Here is a 19,510-nt window from a genome sequence, read left to right on the forward strand (position 1 = left end):
ATATACCACAAATTAAGTGAATCTAATTATACAATAACTGCTGAACTGCTATACTCTTGTGATTTTTGTAATGATTTCAGGAGCCAACAGGGCAGGCTACATAATATCTGCAAATAAAATATCAATGAATGTATACAATAAAATAGCATAATTACACAGAAAAGAGCTACTGCATTACATACCTTTTAACCTCATACAAAGATGCATCACAATATGGAGATTTACAAAATATCGATAAACTTGCTGGTTACAACCCTGTTTATAACATTCCTAATTTGAGGAAACTTATTCAACATTTTGTGGCGAAGCTGCTGTGTCTTACCCAGTATTTTAAAAATTAGTAATCAGCTTTCAATTGATATTAAACCTAACTTCTGGCTGCTGTACCAAGAGGTGTTATATTCTGGTTACCTATTTCTAGACAAAAGCAATATATCAGCAACAAGTCTATTAGCAGTCTTTGATCTTTAAAACGCAACATTCAGAATAATATTGATGAAATACAGGACTGCAACTCAAGACACTGGAGTTTGATCCCTGTTTTTTTCAACCAGCTTTGCAGGCAGCCCTAGACAAACTATTTCACCTGTCTTTGCCAGCTTGCACCCACCATTAAAAACACAGTGGCCTCATTCATTAAGCACTCTGAACCCTATTTAAGTCATCTACCCACTTAAGCTTGCCTAAGGCATTGCAACTACTCCCAGGGAACCAGGTACGTAGCTAGAATAACAGCCTTCAATGCCACAAATAATTTTGCATGTCAGGATAAGAAGGTGATTTCAATCTGAGGCATAATTCTTCTGGTGATACACCTATCCCACGCTCCCTGCCAAACCATCTCAAACTAGAAAACTTGCGTGTGGATGTTTCTAGCTTCTAGTGTGATCTCAGTCAATGGTATGGCAGTATGCTAGTGACTTAAAAATCTAACGGTTGTCTGAGAGATCAGACAGGGTTTATCCTTTGAGATGTACTGAATAGAAAATCTGTATAAAAGGTAGGTGCTATCAGTACTGCTATTCAGCTAGCAGTACTGCTACAACTGGTATGCCTCTGAATCCCAGAGGGAACAAAATGGAGCTTGGCTGAAATCAGTTTTTTTCTCCCTTTCTCATGAGGAAAAAAGGAAGGACACAAATGACAGTTTTTATTCAGAAAGTACTTGGTATCAAGGAGTACCTGTTGTAACAGGACCCTGAGACTATTTCTTGTAACTGTCTCGCTGTGTATATTCAGGAACCTGAGAATCTACTGATGTGATTTCAGCTGCAAAGGCTTTCAACTTTCAAAAAAAAAATCTTTTTGGATTGCAGTCATTTAGTCATTAAACCTTTTTATCACCTTCAAGTTCAGCTGCAGCCAGGATAATAGTCTGGAGCTCAAGTCAGGAAAAATGAAGGAAAAAAAAAAAGCTTGTCGGAGAGATGCATCAGAAAGAACATAGCCTGCAGGCATGCTTTATCATTTGAAGGGACTTCCCTACCTGTGCTGAAATGAAAATTTACAGCTGCAGGCTCCCATTGGATCTTTGTTTGTTAAATAAATGTGAGATAACCACAATTTTCTGACAGGGTAATTGCATATTTTACATTTGTATATGAACCTTGCCACAGTTGTCCATGCTCTTCCCACCTATCCTGAATTACTGTTCTACACTTGTTTCCCCATGGGGATTCCACAACACATTGCAGCTAGCGGAGAATGTGTTCTCCTGGTTACTCTGCAGTGTTTTTCACAGAACACAAACTGTACCTGCATTGCAAAATCTGCCTGACTCCCAATTGTTTTTTTGGGTGATGTTCTGATTTACACAGTTTGGATTAAGATTTGCCACACATACGCATGATCTCATTTTCTCTTCCCCTTTCTCTTTAGTACCAACATGATTACCAAAGTAATTCCGGGTGGGGTTAAATCCTGGGATCCCAGGCAATGTAAAAATAGATAACTTCATCATTTAAAAGTGAATTGCACAGCTTCTCTTTCTGGCATGTGGTCTACTTGAGCAGAATATTGATTGCACTTGATATCTTGTCAGTACAGACATGAGCTATCTGTTCTATTCATTTCATAAACAGTTTTAAATGGATACTGAAATGGATTTTACCAGTAAGACAGACCTATCTCATTAAAGCCACTGTAGCCCAGCTCTTGCCTGCTTAGTCCCAGATCTTCAAGGTCCATGCATTTAAATCCAGGTGGGCACTGATAACCTTCTTCCAGCTCTCTGGAACAGTGGGTGTCTGGGATAGCTAAATTATTCCAGGTTACGTTTCTGTGAAAAATAAAAAATTAAGACGTTACATAAACTCAGGCCACAGCAAAACAAAATACTTGAAAGAGAGAGGACTAAAGTAAAAAGTACATCAGCTCTCGTTTTTGCTATCTGATGTTCTTTGATATATGTTATTTTTATTAATTAGGCACTTACAGTAAATGGCAAGCTGACAGTCTCCTGAGACTTCAGCCTTATATAATGATAGTACATATACTAACAGCAGAAGTTTCATACTAATGCCTAGAGACCCCATCAAAAATGGAGACACTCCAAGACACAGAGGAGTTAACATTCAGCAACTCCAACTGCTCTTGAATGCAATTTGGACACTTACTGCTTCAGGCTTCTTTGCAAATCCTAGGAGTGTGTTCAATTGCAGTCAATACTGTGACTTTGACTTCCACAGACATTACCTGAGCTAGCTTTGACACTCTTTAAAAGGGTCACTGTGGATGACTTGTCAGCCACCTGAGTATGTTTTCAGCTTCTTGCATCTTGGTCAGGCCAGGTTTCCACCACAGATGGATAGTCACAGTCTCAGGCAAGAAGTTAAATCATTACATGTTCAGTGCAATTAATATTTAGGATAGAAACAGATTTAATTCACATTTAGGTCAGTCCAGTAATGATTTGGTAGAACAGGTGAAAAAATCTGAACTGGCTTGAACTGGTTCAAACTGATTTATGTTGGGGAAAACAGAAAGGTCATGAAGCAAGGGGCAGCACTGCAACACAGTGTGTTGGCCTGTTGGCCGTTTTTTACTGTTGACAGAGGCTGAGTATCACTAGTCTTCGCAGCTCCTCTGGCACCTGGGACTGAGCTGCTAGAGGCTCTCTCATGGTGCACTGCAATGGGAATACAGGTAGGTCCAGCACTAAGAAACATAGCAGCTAAAAGGAGAGGGAGGGCAAGTTTGTAGCTCCCTATCCTGTTAAATCTGTGTCTGTGACATGTATCCATAAAGATGGGTATCCGTGTATTCCCAAAATTGGGTAAGGAGCTCAGGCAGTTGACTCCCCGCAAGCATTTACAGCACCCAGTTAATAATCACAATACATAGTCCTTTGCCAAAACCAGACACTGGTCACCTCATTTCCCCAGACGTACTTTAAGAAGCAAACTTAGCAAACTGCCCCCTCCATCCTGAGCAGGTCTCTGTTTGGGTCTACAAAGCAACACAGCACAGCATTACAGTGCAGAATGTCATGCTGCTTGTGCTATTGGAGTCAGCTGGGTAAACCAAAGAGAAGAAATGTAATATGGCATAGCTCCAACTGCGCTGAACAGGCACAAGCAACATCCATTTTTTCCCTTGCTTGTACTCTCTCAACCAGCAAATGAAAATCCTGATTTTTGGTTCAGTCCTAGGGCAATTTCAAATCTGACTTGAAAAGCTAATCACGGTGAGTTCTGGTCTGAGAAAAAAACAGTCAATAGCATTTTCCATTCATGCTCAGGCTGATTTTTTCACAGCACAGACTTTTGATATAGAAACACCTAAAATGAATTTCTGAAAGTTACAAAGATGATCTTGTAGTAGTCACCCTATTATCCTGAGGCTTCAGACCAGTGTCTTAAAATTCATCAATTTAATTAACCTTGCTTGTCTACAGAAAAGGTAAAACATTTCAGTCTGCCCTTTAGTATCGTTCATATCCTATTTTTCATCTGAAAGTCCTCTTCTTTTAATCTAACTCACAGATGCATTTTGACAACTAAATTGGGTGAACAGAAGCTTTAATTATTTTTCTTGCTTTTATGCACTCCATGCGATAGCAATAGATTAGTCTAAATCTGTCAGTGTGAAACTAATGCTTCCTACAAAATTTTTCCTAGGCAATTATAAATGCAGAGAAATAACTGTAGTTGCACCCATCCTGTAGTCATTTCTTCATGATAACCAAGAGCCATACATTTCTCCATGGATGCACACACAGACATGTACAGTTCCAGCTGAAGTTTTAGAGAACATCCTGAAATTTAGCTACATGCATAACTAGAAAGACAGACAGATAGACAAGCATACCTGTACTCATTTCACTTCTTGTCAGCATGCTCAGCACATGTCACTCAAAGATTTAAAAATTAATCTGGGCACCTTAATTCTTTTATACTAGAGTATCCTAATTCATACCTGGTTGTATGCTTTAAGTACATTAGATTTATGATACTGCCATCTAAATGCCATTCTAATATATAGGATTATCATAAGACAACATTTTATGAATATTTGCAGAAATGAAAATTAATTCATTGGCTCAAGCAGATTCAGAACCCCGGCTACTGGTAGCTAATGAATTTTGCATTATGGTTTGCATTATAAAAACCCTCAGATCTAAGAGACTAGCTGTGTGACGTTATATTATTAAAAGTATTGCTGGCTCAATTGCTACAATGCAAAGCACTTAGAATAAGTGCTTCATTTAAACGTAGGTCATTTTTATATCACATCAAACATACTCCTGAAGAATTAAAGCTGCCTCCATGTACTAAGTATAATTGAGGCTAAAAAGGAAGAATCTGTGCTTACAGTAACTGTACCCATAGAGATACAGGCCTTTTCTGGACTAATGTAACTAGACAATTTGTGTTCTGCCTCAGGACAATAAATAAGCATAGACTAGTCTACATGGACTAAACAACAGTAGGTATCTAGTCTAGACGTGGCTAGAATATTATCAGATGTTTTCAATATAAGAGGTTTTAAATATTTTTATTCTTTCATAGGCCATACTCAACATCAACTAAGCACTGAGATACTGATTCAGCACATAACTAGCTTTAAGCATCTCAAAAGTTTGATTAGATGTGCTTAAATATCTTGCTGAATGGGATGCCTTGATAAAATTACAAATTCTTTCAACACGACCAAAGAAATAATTCATCCCAATAGACCAACTGAGTATTACTATGCAGAGATTCAATGTGTATGGAGTACAGCATCAACCCAACAGGTGAGCTGAGAAATTAGTTCTGCACAGGAATGCAACGGATGCAGAAAGAGATAATCGACTCCACATTGCTTGGTAAGAATCCTTCAACAGTAAGACTGTTGCAAAAGACTAAGATTGTTGCAGTAGTGTTACTCTGACATGTTTTTAACTTTCTGACTACATACATACATAAATGTACACCATAGGAAGAACCTGAATTTATGTGCCTTGGCAGTACACACGCCTGTTTTCCACGGTATCTGTAGCAAAACTGGTCTTTCAACCACTATGTGCTCATGTGAGCACAATCCCTCCTTGAGCATCATTTCTTTATTAGTACCATTATTCTATGAGAGGTTTTGACAACTTAATAGACAAATTACCCAAGGTAGCTCCTATCTTCCTCTTTTCTATTAGCTTGACTTTCTCTGCTGAAAATAGAAACTGAGAAAAAATGTGTTTTTTTTTTAATTCTGATATTCTATTAATTTTCTAAGATATCACCAGAAAGCTATTCAAAATTACCAATCTATTCATGTAGTTTCCAGATCCAGAAGATTACAGAAAAAATAAGAAGGATATCTATTGATAAGGTATTAAAAAAATATTCCAAATTGTCAATTAGGTAAAGAAATCAGTAACTAAAAATTAATTAGCTGGAGCTGAAGGAGTTCCTGTATTAGTTGAAAGGAATCCTACGTCTGTCACTGCACTAAAACCAGGCACTGCAGAGCTCCTGACTAAAGAACTACTGAATTGGTAAAAATACCACAGCACACATAAAATATGGCTGGTGGATCATGAAGCAAGTAGCCACTGTACAGCCTCCAAACAGGGAGCATTAACCGGGATCTCAAAGAAACTGGCACTGGGTTCTGTGCTATCCATTTTCATCAGTGACCAGGGGGACTGTGTGAATCCTGCTTCATCAAAATCACACAAAGCATATGCTGAAGGATGACAAAAGCCTTTGAGAACAGAGAAAGATTATGTAGTTCTGAAGAGCTTGAAGGTTACTCCCAGTCACTGTGATTTAATGTCAGGTAATGAATTCAGGAAGTGATAGAACCTAAATGCAAAATGGACACCGTTGTATAGAAAGTACTAATATAGAAATAGGCTTGGATCAGATGATTGGTAAGAGATAGATTTCTCTTTAAGATATCAAGTTTTTCTAGTTTCCTCTTCTGCTAGATGAATTTAGATGTCCAACTCTCAGCATGCAATCCATACCTATACATTTTTCTAAAAGATGCTTCTGATTTGCCATATTGCCAGAACACAGCCAAAAGCACCCACCGAGTTAGAATTTAGCAATTAATCTAAAATAAATCCAGGGGACAGCACAGAGCTCCATGCTGCAGAGAAGTTCCTGAAGCTCAAATTAAATTGATTCTTGGCCAGGATTACTCAGTAAACATCTTCTGATGAAGTCAATACTGTGGTTCTACATGGACTTTAGACAAGTTACCTCATGAGTATTATTAATGCTCCTTTCTTACATTGTAGGTGAATGATAACTAATTCATTTGAATTTATTCTGAAAACCAGGCTGATCTGCTTCTCTGAAACACTTTTACTGCACCATTCCAGACAATTACTATAGCCCATGAACACTTTTTTAAGCTTTCAATTCTATATTATAACTGTATTTTATGAAATGAGATGCAATTTACAAGCTGAATTCACAGTGGGAAAACAAGGTCAGCTGTGTTATGAGCATCCTGATTTTAACAATGTTTTTGGAGCTTTCTTTGAAGTTCCAAAATGTAAGTACACAATACGTAGAGACTGGCAGATAAATGATAATGGAACCTCTCAGGTAACACATCTTGTATAGCAAATACCAATTTCTAGAGTAGCAAATACTAACTACTTTCTTGCTAATTTCTTACTAATACACTTAAACATAAAAAAGAACAGATTTTCATATCAAATGCAGAATAAGCTCTATTTAGTCACAAACACTTCGCACTCTAGATTTAAAGCTCCCTCCTGCAATTGAGTCCATGCAAATACCCAAGACTTGTAATTCAATTTGATTCTCCTCACACAGATTGCTAGTGCCATTTGGGATGCCTGATGCTAACCCTCTTAACATTTAGATGCTGATCTAGGAGGTCGGAGGTCTCTGTAGGTCCTGTGCCACACCTGAGAGCCCTGTGTCATGCCTGAGTGTCTTGGGTACATTAGTTATTTTAAGTAGCACTAAATGCCTACACATGGATAACTGCATTAGGCCCTTCAAGTTAAAAAAATGACAGTTCCCATGGTCAGTAAGTCATCAGCCTTAGTTTGCTTTCCCCTTATACCACTGCACAGTTTTAGAGCACAGAGCCTCATTTTCCAATCCAGAGACTTTCCCTGAAGAAAATTTACAGAAATTAAAAGGAAAAAAAAAAAGAAAGGAAAAAAAAAAAAGAGATGCCTGACATACACATGAGTAATATACCAATAAAAATCAGGAAATCTGAGATGTTCCTGTGAGGACATTATACTGGTAACATTGTGCAGAAGGGGAGTTTTAAATAACTTTTCTGTTTAGAATGTGTCCTCTTAAAAGTTCAGATAGCTTATGTGAACAACTATACAGCTGCCAATATCATTAGGTAGTTAAAAATATTCTTTTCATATTCCAAGACTTCAGAGACTCTTGAAATTTAAAAGATAGGAAGCCTAGATGGAAAAGTGCTTGCTTTTTATCTCACTCCTCGTAAAAAGTAAAAGGCAGGAAAAGGGTTAACATTTATTTGTCATTTGGTAATCATGAAAGCAGTCTAAGCACCTGGGCAAATCTTCTTTCATTTGTCCTTTTAAAAGTCTTTTATTCCCAAATCTGTATCTTAATTCTTACTGTGCCAATCCAATCAAGTCTGTTTTCTCCAGTGGGAAGCTCTGAACACAACTCCTATTAACAGCCGGTTCCTAGACTACTTCCTTATACTACTGCTATTTTTACAGAAAGACCTAACAATAACAACAGCTGCTCCTGCACAGTTGTTAGAATAATAATATTGTGTTATAATAATTATAAGGATTTTGTTTCTATAATGAATTTTTTATTGATTATTTTCATAATTATTACCACATTATGACCTCATCTTAACAAGGGAGATATTAATATATAAATCAGTAATACTGGTATTTCTAAAACTTGCAGTAGCAGTTTATCATTATTATTGGGTATATTTTTTTCTAAGTGTACAGACTGTCATCTAACTTGCCTGCCACTGAGGTCAGACACATATATATCTGTTAACTCTGGTGAAAAAGAGTCATACTGTAACGGAGTTAGAATCATAATAGATTCATAGGATGGTTTGGGGTTGGAAGGGACCTTATATATCACATAGTTCCAACACCCCGCCATGGGCAGGGACACTTTCCACTAGACCAGGTTGCTCAAAGCCCCATCCAACCTGGCCTTGAACACTTTCAGGGATGGGGCATCCACAGCTTCTCTGGGCAAACTGTTCCAGTGCCTCACCACCCTCACAGTAAAGAATTTCTTTCTAGTATCTAATCTAAACCCACCCTCTTTCAGTTTAAAGCCATTACCCCTTGTCCTACCACTACATGTCCTTCTGAAAAGTCCCTCCCCAGATTTTTGGTAGGCCCCCTTTAGGTACTGGAAGGTGCTATACGGTCTCTCTGGAGCCTTCTCTTCTCCAGGCTGAACAACCCCAGCTCTCTCAGCCTGTCTTCATAGGAGACGTGCTCCAGCCCTCTGATCATCTTCATGGGCCTCCTCCGGACTCACTCCAACAGGTCCACGTCACTCTTCTGTTGGGGGCCCCAGAGCTGAACGCAGTGCTCCAGGTGGGGTCTCACAGGAGCAGAGGGGGAGAATCACCTTCCTTGACCTGCTGGCCACAGTGCTTCTGATGCAGCCCAGGGCACGCTTGGCTTTCTGGGCTGCAAGTGCACATTGCTGGGCCATCTTGAGCTTCTCCTCAAGCAGCACTTCCAGGGCTTTCTCCTCAAGGCTGCTCTCAATCCATTCTCTGTCCAGCCTGTGTTTGTGCTTGGGATTGCCCCAACCCATGTTCAGGGCCTTGCACTTGGCCTTGTTGAACTTTATGAGGTTTGCATGGGCCCACCTCTCAAGCCTGTCAAGGCCCCTCTGGATGGTGTCCCTTCCCTCCAGGGTATTGACTGTACCACAGAGCTTGGTGTTGTCAGCAAACTTGCTGAGTGTGCACTCAATCCCACTGTCCATGTCACTGACAAAGATGTTAAAGAGTACTGTTCCCAATACTGACCCTGAGGAATGCCGCTCGTCACTGGTCTCCACTTGGATAACGAGCCATTGACTGCAACTCTTTTGAGTGTGACCATCCAGCTGATTCCATATCCACTGGGTGGCCCATCCATGAAACCCATGTCTCTCCAATTTAGAGTCAAGGTGTCATGCGGCACAATGTCACATGCTTTGTGCAAGTCCAGGTATTATTTCCATTGATCTGTCTTTTAATTTGTACAGAATGAGATTGCAACTTAGGACAATGCTGCTGCCAGAGTCATTACAGGTTGCAGATAATCTAGTAACAGTATCATCCAAAATCACTGGTGATAGTCAAATTTCAGAGAGTATGACTGTGGCTTAAGAATTACAAATATTTCTAGGAATATGTCTTCCTTTGATATTTTATGATCTTGGCATTCCCAAAGGTCATTTTTAAATGTAATGTTTTACTTTTAGACAAACTTAGGTCTAAAGTTAATATGTACCATACTTACAGAATCAGTTTCCTGGTTTTAATCTAGAAAAAAGATCTGTTTTATCTTTCAAACTGTCAGTGTGAAAACTTCATCCATATTTAATGTTTCTCATAATTACATCTGTAATTATAACTATAAAGCTTTCAAACCTTTCCAGTAACAGATTGTCTCTAATATCTATTTATTATTTTTATCACGTTAAAAGATAAGATAGGGCATGCTTAAAGGACTCATGACTTTAGGAACACAACAAACAAAGCTTAATGTTTGGCAACATCCCATATTTTACATTTTAACTTGGCAAACACAGATTTCACTACCCAAGAATTAGTAACTGAAGAGAATATCAAATAGCATCTGCTAGGGATAATTATATTCAAATCAACAGGCCAAAATAACTGAGGGCATCTCTCATCTCTTCTATTGATTTTTAATAAATCTTGAAATAGCAGAGAAGTTCCAGAAGAATGCTAATGTGCCATTAATTTTTAAAGAACAATCAGCACAACTGGTTTGCCTGACATCAACCAAGACAAAAGAAAGAGTGAGCTGATACAAAATCTGATTGCTAAAGAGTGAAAGCATGAATGTCGTTAAAGGCAGGGAGTACGGATTTAGCGAAAATAATTCTCATCATACCAACACGATTTTAGTAAGGTTAGAGATCTGTCCAATAAAACTGCCTAGTTTAAACTTTGTAAAGCATTTCATTCAATAACATATGACCGATTAAAAAGTTGGCAATACATAACATCAACAAAGCACATGCTAAATGGGCTGAAAACTGATTAACTGACATGTCAGTAAAATACTTGCCAGGGAAACCATTATCATGATCTACTGTAATCAATGAGGGAGAAACAGGTATAAAATCAAGAGTAAGGATAGAATCGTAAGTAATAGTGAGGACAGGGCAGTCTGACAAGTTATCAGGATCATTTGGTTGCCTGTATACAATAAAACAAAATGTGCTTTAATACAGCCAAATGCAGTTATAGAGTTAGGATCACTGAAGGCAAACCCTATGGCCTATGGAATAAAAGGGATAATGGAAATACTGTATTATTGCATACAGAAGTTACGTGACAGTTTGAAATGCGAGGATAGAATAGGGCATCCTCCCATATTTGTCCCAATAACTGGGAAGAAAGAGCCAGTGCTTTCCCAGACTGTACAAGCAGAACAATAATAAATTAATGTCCCTCTCTGTATGACACTCATGCAAATTATGATTAATATTACATATAGGGATTTTGCTTGTACTTTTTTAAGTATTTGAAAAATTGAGGAAATCATACAAAAACATGAAAATGAGAACACTGGAGAACACGCTTTGCAGTAAGAGACTTAAAGAGCTAAATAATATTAGTTTATTAAAAAGAAAGGTGCCTCAATTGCTGTGTGTAAGTGGATTCACACAGAGAAAATACCAAGAATTAAGGTTCTGTGTAATGTAGCATTAAAAAGTATAACAAGAATAGAAAGCTAACAGTTGAAGCCAGACAAATTAAGATAATGAATTAGGAACATTATTTTTTACCACTGAAATAATTTTTGGTATAAACAAAAAGTTCCCTTGCTTATGAATTGGTCTTCTGCCAACTAATCTGGAGTCAAATGCAAGCTATAAGGTTTCATAGAGGGGAAACAATACGAAGTCTGACTAGATGATCCAATTTTTTCTTCTGACTTTAAATTCAATATATAGATACTGTAAAAATTTACTACTGCTAATATATTGTCTTTCAATATACTTGCATCAAGGAACATAGGTTTTTGTATCTTACTATTCAGTTCAGATCTTTTAGTCATTATTTATATGTTCAGTTTCAGGTTTTAGTATTGGGGGTTTTGACAGTTTTCACAGTCCTCTAGTGTCTAACATTGAGCCTTTGTGAGCAGAACTTGGAGATTCTTACGTTTTTGGTCAGGTTTTCAAGAAGAAAATTATTTACATGTTTACTCAACAAATAAATCAAGTACTGGTCTTAGTCTCTCTCTCCTCCCACTGGTACTTAGTAATAAGGCATGATTAAATCAGACTGCCTATTACATAAGGCAGTAATACTACATCAAGTTTGATTTGATTTTGATTGTAGCTCTTCTTCATTCCATACATGACCTAAGTTATGGTCTACAAAATGTGCCTTTGACGTACCATCTATTCCTACTCCCTGCACAGGAATTTTGAAGAGATTCAATTAAATCACCAACCTTATTTCACACTTGGGGATGCAAAAATTCAAAGACCCAGCATCTCTTAGCTGAATCACTTGAAGGTGCTGCACAATAAAAGGCTGCAGCTCTGGTGTCCTGACCTATCCACCTCATTTTAGGCAATGAAAGCAAAGAGAAATACATCTCCAGAGGTCTGGAGTTTGGCGGGTTCAGCCACTCCTGAAGCACCTTTCTCTCTCTGCTAGCCATAGAGGGAATTCAAGGAATTTAGGTTGGGAACACAGATGCTAACATCAAAACCAGATGACTCTGTACTCATGGCTGATCGCTTATGTCGCACAAAGCCAATGCTGTCAATGTCCAAATGAAAACAGGATGTTTGCAGCTACTTAACAGTTTTGACAATCTGTGGGTTTGATCACTAGTTACTGGCATTAGAGGAAATTAAAATCAAATCACTCTGTCATTACCCTGCAGAGTAACAAAGCCACAGAAGTTAACTACAGAAAAATGAGTAAAAGAAGAAATCTTTCCTATGGACAGTGCTGGAATGTACATCGAGGCACTAGAAAGCAAAGCTCCAAGAAGAAAATTTTCAGAAGTTCCAGTATCGATTTGTTCTTAAAGTAGTGCACATGATCAGTACTAGTTTGAGATTTTGTCAAATACCACATGGCATAACAACTCTATGACAGTCCAGTTTTGTGACTGCTACAATCAGTCATGAAGGAGCTGAATTCAAATAGCAATTGCATATGTATGATAATTCAAGACTTGTTTCACAGGAATCAAACCAACATGAATTAATGGCATTTGCACAATGGAGAAGGCTGTCACTGTAAGTGCTAATACATGGGAAATAAACGGTAAGAGTTAAAAACAAATCTAGCTAGCTTGCCCAAATCTGCATTTCACTGAAGTGTATCAAATTAGACTTATTTACACATTAAGTGATCTCACACCTATAGTACCTATTACAATCCAATAAAGTATTTCCTTAGAGAATTTAAAAGAAACTGAAAAATGCCTCAGTTGTCTTTTAAATTGCAAGGACATGAAATGAAATATATGAAAAAAACTAATCTGAAAACTGCATCCATTTTGATTTTAAAGTATGTTCAGGATCACTTTAAAAAAAAAAATGTTTGCATATCAGACTTACCTGGAATAAATATAGAAAAATTCCTAAGTAGTTGTCTACCAACTATAGGAAAAACACAAAGTCACTAAACTGGATTGTAGGAATTGAAAATCATAAGCCTGAAGTTCAGCTGGGAATCACTTCCATCATAGCTCACAAGCACTTTTGGACCCATCACCCACAACAGCAGAGTTAGCTATCAGTGAGCAGGGGAGGTTTTCAAGGCTCTCCCTATGGGACCGCCACAACACACAGTTTTATCTGAACAAACTTTCTGTTTAGGCACCAGACAGGGTAATCCTCAGTATCATAAAAATACTGCCCTGAATCCAAATCTGAACTATATGCAAAACAAATTCCTTCCTAAAGCTTGTGTTGCAGAGACCATACACAAGATACCATCACCAAATGCATTGATACAGGCCAGTCACTAATCTAACACCTGAAGTGGCAGGAGATGCAGCTCTTAGCATAGCAAAAGAAAGGGGCTGCTATCACTGAACACCTAAGAAAAAAATTTCAACATCATCCAGCTAGCTCCGAATGGAAACTATTTAGCATCTGATGACTGGCCGTTTGACTGGCCAGTTCCATTTGGTGGAACTGGCTGTTGCATCATTGTACCTAACAAAAAGCAACTTGATTGCTATTTTTATCTGGTGAAAGGGCTTCACTGACAGCATATTAAAGAGAATAATACTGTTAAAATATGCAGCTTTAGACCTCCAGGTAAGATCAAATGATTTTGTCGATAAAAGATTTGAAATATTCCTGGGGCTCTAAGAAACCCAAATGTAAGAGCCCAAACTGGTCTAGCCTTCAAGCCTATAGGCTACATCTAGCCCAAGAGAGAAAACTAAATGAGCCACTGATAGTCTGTAACCAAAGCTTTTTCTTCAAATACCAGCTGAAGAGCCCTTCTCATTAACCTGCCAGGTAGGAGGTGTATAATGCCTCTATGTTGTCTGATACCACAATTTATACATTTTAACAAGAGCATAATTCTGTTGATCTCTGTTCATCCATTATGCTCCCAAATAATTTTATGAACTATCTCCTAAACAGTCATTCACAATGTTGTATTTATACAGTTCATTTTTACTAAGTGCGGTATATCTCCCTGCTGACTTTCATCCAATTTTTTCAGAGCCTGTCTTCAATTTCTCAAGATAATTTTCATCCTAATATTGCCTTCCAAAATGTCTGCAGTCCCTCTCAACCTCATGTCATCCTCAGTGCAGTAAGTATATTCTATCTGCCACCATCCAGAATGTTAATGAAAACTCCAATAGCACATTCTGGCAATGAGCCATTAATATCAACTCACTATGTTTTCCAGGCAGTTTTGCAACTATTCAATGATTATTTCCACCTTAACCACCTTTCTCCTGCCACCTTACAAAAAAGCCCTGCAAGGCTGTTACAGAGCCTTCCAAAAATAAAGACACCATCCACTCTTCTCTCCAATTCACATGGCTGTTACCCTGTCATAGATAATTATATTGGTTTGACATGGTTTATTCTTGACAAATCCATATTAGCTGCTACTTACATCTTTGTTATCTTCCAGCGGCTTACAAATTTTTGTTTGTTTATTCACTGTAGAATTCTTTCAGAGATTGAAGTTAAGCTTACCAGTATTCCAGCTGTAACTCCCTGGCTTTTCTTGCCCTGTCTCATCCCTTCCTCCTTTTTAAACTGCTGTTTTCCTGCCTCCCAGCTCCTCACCCACCCTTCACAAGCTCTCAGAAATAATGAAATAGCTGAGATGATAGCTTCAGTCTGCTCACAAGCACCTCAGGATGAATATTCCAGCATTTCCCTGACCTTTTTGAATTGCAGTAATCCAAAGGACTGGGACAGGAATCAAATGGAGACGTCACATTCAGCTTCCAGAAAGCAGTACAAAAATGAACAGTCACCTGGTTTTCAAAATAACATACCAGATAGATCACTCACCGAAACAGAGCTGAAGCCTCTTTTAGAACTTCTTCCTATTTCCTGTAACTGCTTGCATATCTAGAAGTGACCCTCGCAGCATGTCCAGGCTAAGGGAGATGCTCAGTGGTAACTGCTGTCTAACCTGTAAATGTCAGGGCATCCACAGCCTTCTCCATTGGTTGTCTGGCTTCTTGCAATACAAAGAACAGAACTTCCCAGCTTCCCTTCTGTTTAATAAAGTAAACAGCACCCAATCATCCATCTGGTAGATTCAGTGGAGATCACTGGTAGAATTCTGTTTGTCTAATGATATCTGGCCTTTCCTTTAATTTTATAATATACTGGAGGATGTCCTGACTTTTGGCATCCTGGCCTCCTGCAGGTCTCCTGTGGAAAGTTCAGTACTCACCAGGCCTCAATTCTGTACACCGATTATAAGGTAAAAATCTTGTGGATAAATATAAAACTTTCCCTACAGCAAAAAGGAGATGTGGTAGTTAAGTTATTCAATGTTTACTGTATAAATACAAATTCTTGTATTTATAGTCAGCCAATTTCACAAGAATCCATAAAATCCACTCCAACTTACTCAAAAGGACTTATTAGCCAAATGAAAGAAAGCCTATAAAGGTTGGCAGGCTGAGCAGAAGTTCAATAAACTTTGATGTCTCCACTGGGACAAAGCATTGTGTAAAAACGGTTCCAAATCTTAATACAGGTAAGCATGTGTCATTACTGAGCCACCATGCAGTGAGGCTATTGAGTTCCCATCACTTTATCCTAGACCTTCACTAAAAGGTCACCTTCTCGCTCAAAATGGAGCTAGACAAGCAAAACACTGGAAAGCCTGTGTGAAATGATCAGAGCCTAACAGCTTTGGATAACTGTCTATACAACAATTGCAGACAAAATTAGGATTTTTGCTCAGAAATCACATGCCCTCTGAAAGTGAGGAGAGCCCTACTCCTGCCTGAATATCACTTCCCTTCAGTACTAATACTGGCCATCACCTCAGCACTCTCTCCCACTCTTTTGACAGGATCCCATGTGGACTGAATTACTTCCCTTTTAGACTGATGCTGTCTTTTTCTTGATTTTGGTTGGGGTCTAAACAACATCTGACCTGGAAAAGTAGTATTTCTTCCATTTCTCCTCTCCTTGAGGAGTTTATACTAGAGACACAGCATCATTAAGAGAGATTGTGAATAAAACCCAAGGGCATATTAAAGAAGTGCTGGCTGTTCAACTAGTACCAATAAATTAATATGCTCTGTTAGAGAAGTCCTGTTACATTGATTTTTCAGTCATGATCTTTGATTTCTTCCCTTTCTTAGAAATCCAATTACTCATTCTTATTTTCCCATTGGTAAGACAGTATCTCGAATCCCTTTGTTCTTTTTAATCATATTTATTTCCTCTATTAGATATTGCAGTGAACTTTCAGCTCCAGAGTCTTTGAAGCTGTTTTCTGACATTTTTGGGTCCTATCAATGGACAGATGGAAAGATGGCCAAGAACCCATTAGATCTTTCTATTACTTGGTAATTATTTTTCTTATCTATTTTCCTGGGCAGTTCCTACTTTAAAAAAGAAAACTGGCAAAGAAGGATTTAAAATTGACTGCCATGGTGACAGGGCAGACAGGTCTACAGAAATACCCAGTCTATACCTTACTGCAAGCATTAAGAAAAGGCCCTTAAAGAATTACTTTGGAAGAAGAAATAGGTAAGTATTCCATTTTATGGCAGTTAGCCATATTAGCATTCTTTCTTTTGGTGAGGTTTCCCTTCCCTTAGCTCCAGTGCAGACTGAGAATTATAAAAGGAGAATTTACTGTTGTGGAATAAATATAATCTAATCGTGTATTTTTGTGTAGTCAAACACGTTGTGTAACAAAAATAAAGAAAACCCTCAGCAGCTAGTGTGTGAGGATTCCAACAGTCAGAACAATGGTTTGGAAATAATTTCTCTCCTGTCATTGTGGAAGTACCTTTTTGTATACTAGAGGAGTAAATTACAATAGATTGGGGAACACAACCTGTTTTCACCATATTTGTCCAATTCTTTGAAATTAACCTCAGCTATAACAAAACACCCTGTCAAGCTGCTTATAATGTATGGGCTTAACTAGATAATTGGAATATATATATATTATATTCCAACCATACTGCGTGTCTTTCAAACAACTGAAGAAGATCCATACTAAGGAAATCTATGTAATAAACCACTTATTGGCAGTAAATTTATACTAGTTGTACAAATCATCAGGGAAAAGCTGTGACAGCATAGTGGTAAAAAGATCAGTAATAATCACAAGAGAATACTGAGTGAGAAAATTGTCTAGGAAGACAATAGTGTTCCCCGTAGGGATAAAAAGTCTGGCAAAATAAAGAAGGTTATAAGAATGAGAGGAAAAAAGATTTATCATCAAACAACAGAAAAAACACACTTTTCAGCCTTTGGAAGGAAGTCAGATTTTGCTGGTTTCACAGACAGAACGAAAAACTCAGACTGCAGTTAGCTCACTTCAGTATTTCTGTTTGTCAGAGTTAACATTAGAAAATTACTGAGGAGGTGGAGAGACAGGAGGTCAGGCAGTGTGGGTGTAAAGAAGGATGGAAAGATAAAAGAACTTGCAGCAGTCAAAGAGGCAATGAGTGTCTGATGAGGCCGACACGTCCTTTCAAATAAAAAAAGAATAGCGAGATTTTAAGATGCCGTTTTCAAAAGACACTTCCCTCCCTTATAATAATAATTCAGAAGGCAGTAGACTTTAAAAGAGTGGTTTCTAAAATTTCTGAAATAGATGAAGTCTTGACCTCAATAATAAGATTTTAACCTTGCCACTTGCCATAGAATACTGCATAATATGAGGCAAATCACCTAAAATTAAAATTCTCACAGGTGGCCACTAATTGGATGCTTTTCATTTTCTAATCTTGACTTGGGAGCCTGGGATCTGGTTTGCAGAAATACTAAGTATTTACAGCTGTGGATCATTGAAAACTGAAGTTATTTAAGGCCAACTACAGCCAACTTTGGCCACTCTCCATTGCCTGGAGCAGAACCACCTCAGACATACAGACAGATTAAACTTCCGAGAGGAATGTTAAATCCTCATTATAAAGCTGAGAAACTGAACCTCAAAGACAAAAGTAAAATTTGTCTAGGCAATTTTCATGCTTTTGTGCTCTACTACTTCTCAGCTATTAAACTCTCCTGGATACTGAAGTGGTATGTCACCTCCTTTCTAACTACTTTTTGGACCAATGTCTGCCTCTAAATTGTCCTCTTTTGGCACCAGAACTGTTATTTCTTTCTCTGTATTTGTTTTCCCAACTCATGGTGTTATTTCTTATAAATTCTGCAGCCAGCTCTGTGAAGGTCAGCCCTAACCCATGTGAAGAGGGTACAGCCTAACTCCACCCAGAGCTTCTGCACTGCATTCTTCAAAAACTAGAAAAGGATTGGATATGTTTAAGTGTTCACAAGATATAACAATCAGTATTACAGACAAGAGAAAATAAGTGTTTTCAGAGCAGGAGTCAGTAGTATGCCAAAAGTAAGGTGTAAGTCCACGTGTCAAGCAACAATGGAAAAAATGCGTTGTTCTTTGCATGAGCATTATTCATCAGAATAAATCAGGCAGCACTTTTAGGGGAAAAGTGTTTTACAACGTAACTGTAGTCCTCATACACAACCATGGGAGCCATTTAAAGTTACAAGTCTGGTTTGGAGATGACAAAAGTGATTGATTACTTTCTGAAGGTGCCTATCCCAGGTACCTAAAAAGTCATTTAAATTAGTTTTCTAATTTTTAAACAGCTAAATATATATATACTTGATGCTACTGAAAGGAAAAGGAGTTACAGCTTGACATTCAACCTCATGTCTAAAATTTCCTTAATTCTGCATACTTGACTTTTTCAACATTAATCCACTTGAGACAGGTTTTTATTTTTATGTACTGTATATTTGTCCCTTTTAAGCTTTTCCTGTATTTCACCTTTTAAAAAACCTAAAATTGAGGTGTTTCCATAAACTTTTTTTTTTTTTTAATAATGCAGTATTCAAAGAGCAACCCATCACATGTAGATGAAGTAGACAAAAATTTTATGGGAAACCTTGAATTTATAAACTTAACTTTGCATATTGCAAACATTATTATATCCCAATACAGCTTTTCTGCTGATTTCAGGGAAAACCTGTATTCAGTGACACAAGCAATTATATGATATTCCACTTCTTTTCTCAAACAACACAGGCAAATCACAGAATCACAGATCTTTTCATTACCACAAACAATTTTTTGA

General features: G+C 37.8%; 1 protein-coding gene across 3 annotated transcripts in view; it reads right to left on the minus strand.

Moving 5' to 3' along the window:
• The window catches only part of NALCN (sodium leak channel, non-selective), a 248,258-nt gene that overhangs the window by 191,166 nt on the left and 37,582 nt on the right, over positions 1 to 19,510 (minus strand). For all 3 annotated transcript variants that reach the window (XM_037377624.1, XM_037377625.1, XM_037377626.1), the window contains exon 7: positions 2,124 to 2,278. In XM_037377624.1, coding sequence (XP_037233521.1) covers positions 2,124 to 2,278 — 155 coding nt within the window. The remainder of the gene's footprint in view (positions 1 to 2,123; positions 2,279 to 19,510) is intronic.

This window comes from Falco rusticolus, chromosome 2 (assembly GCF_015220075.1).
Source record: "Falco rusticolus isolate bFalRus1 chromosome 2, bFalRus1.pri, whole genome shotgun sequence".
NCBI lineage: Eukaryota > Metazoa > Chordata > Aves > Falconiformes > Falconidae > Falco > Falco rusticolus.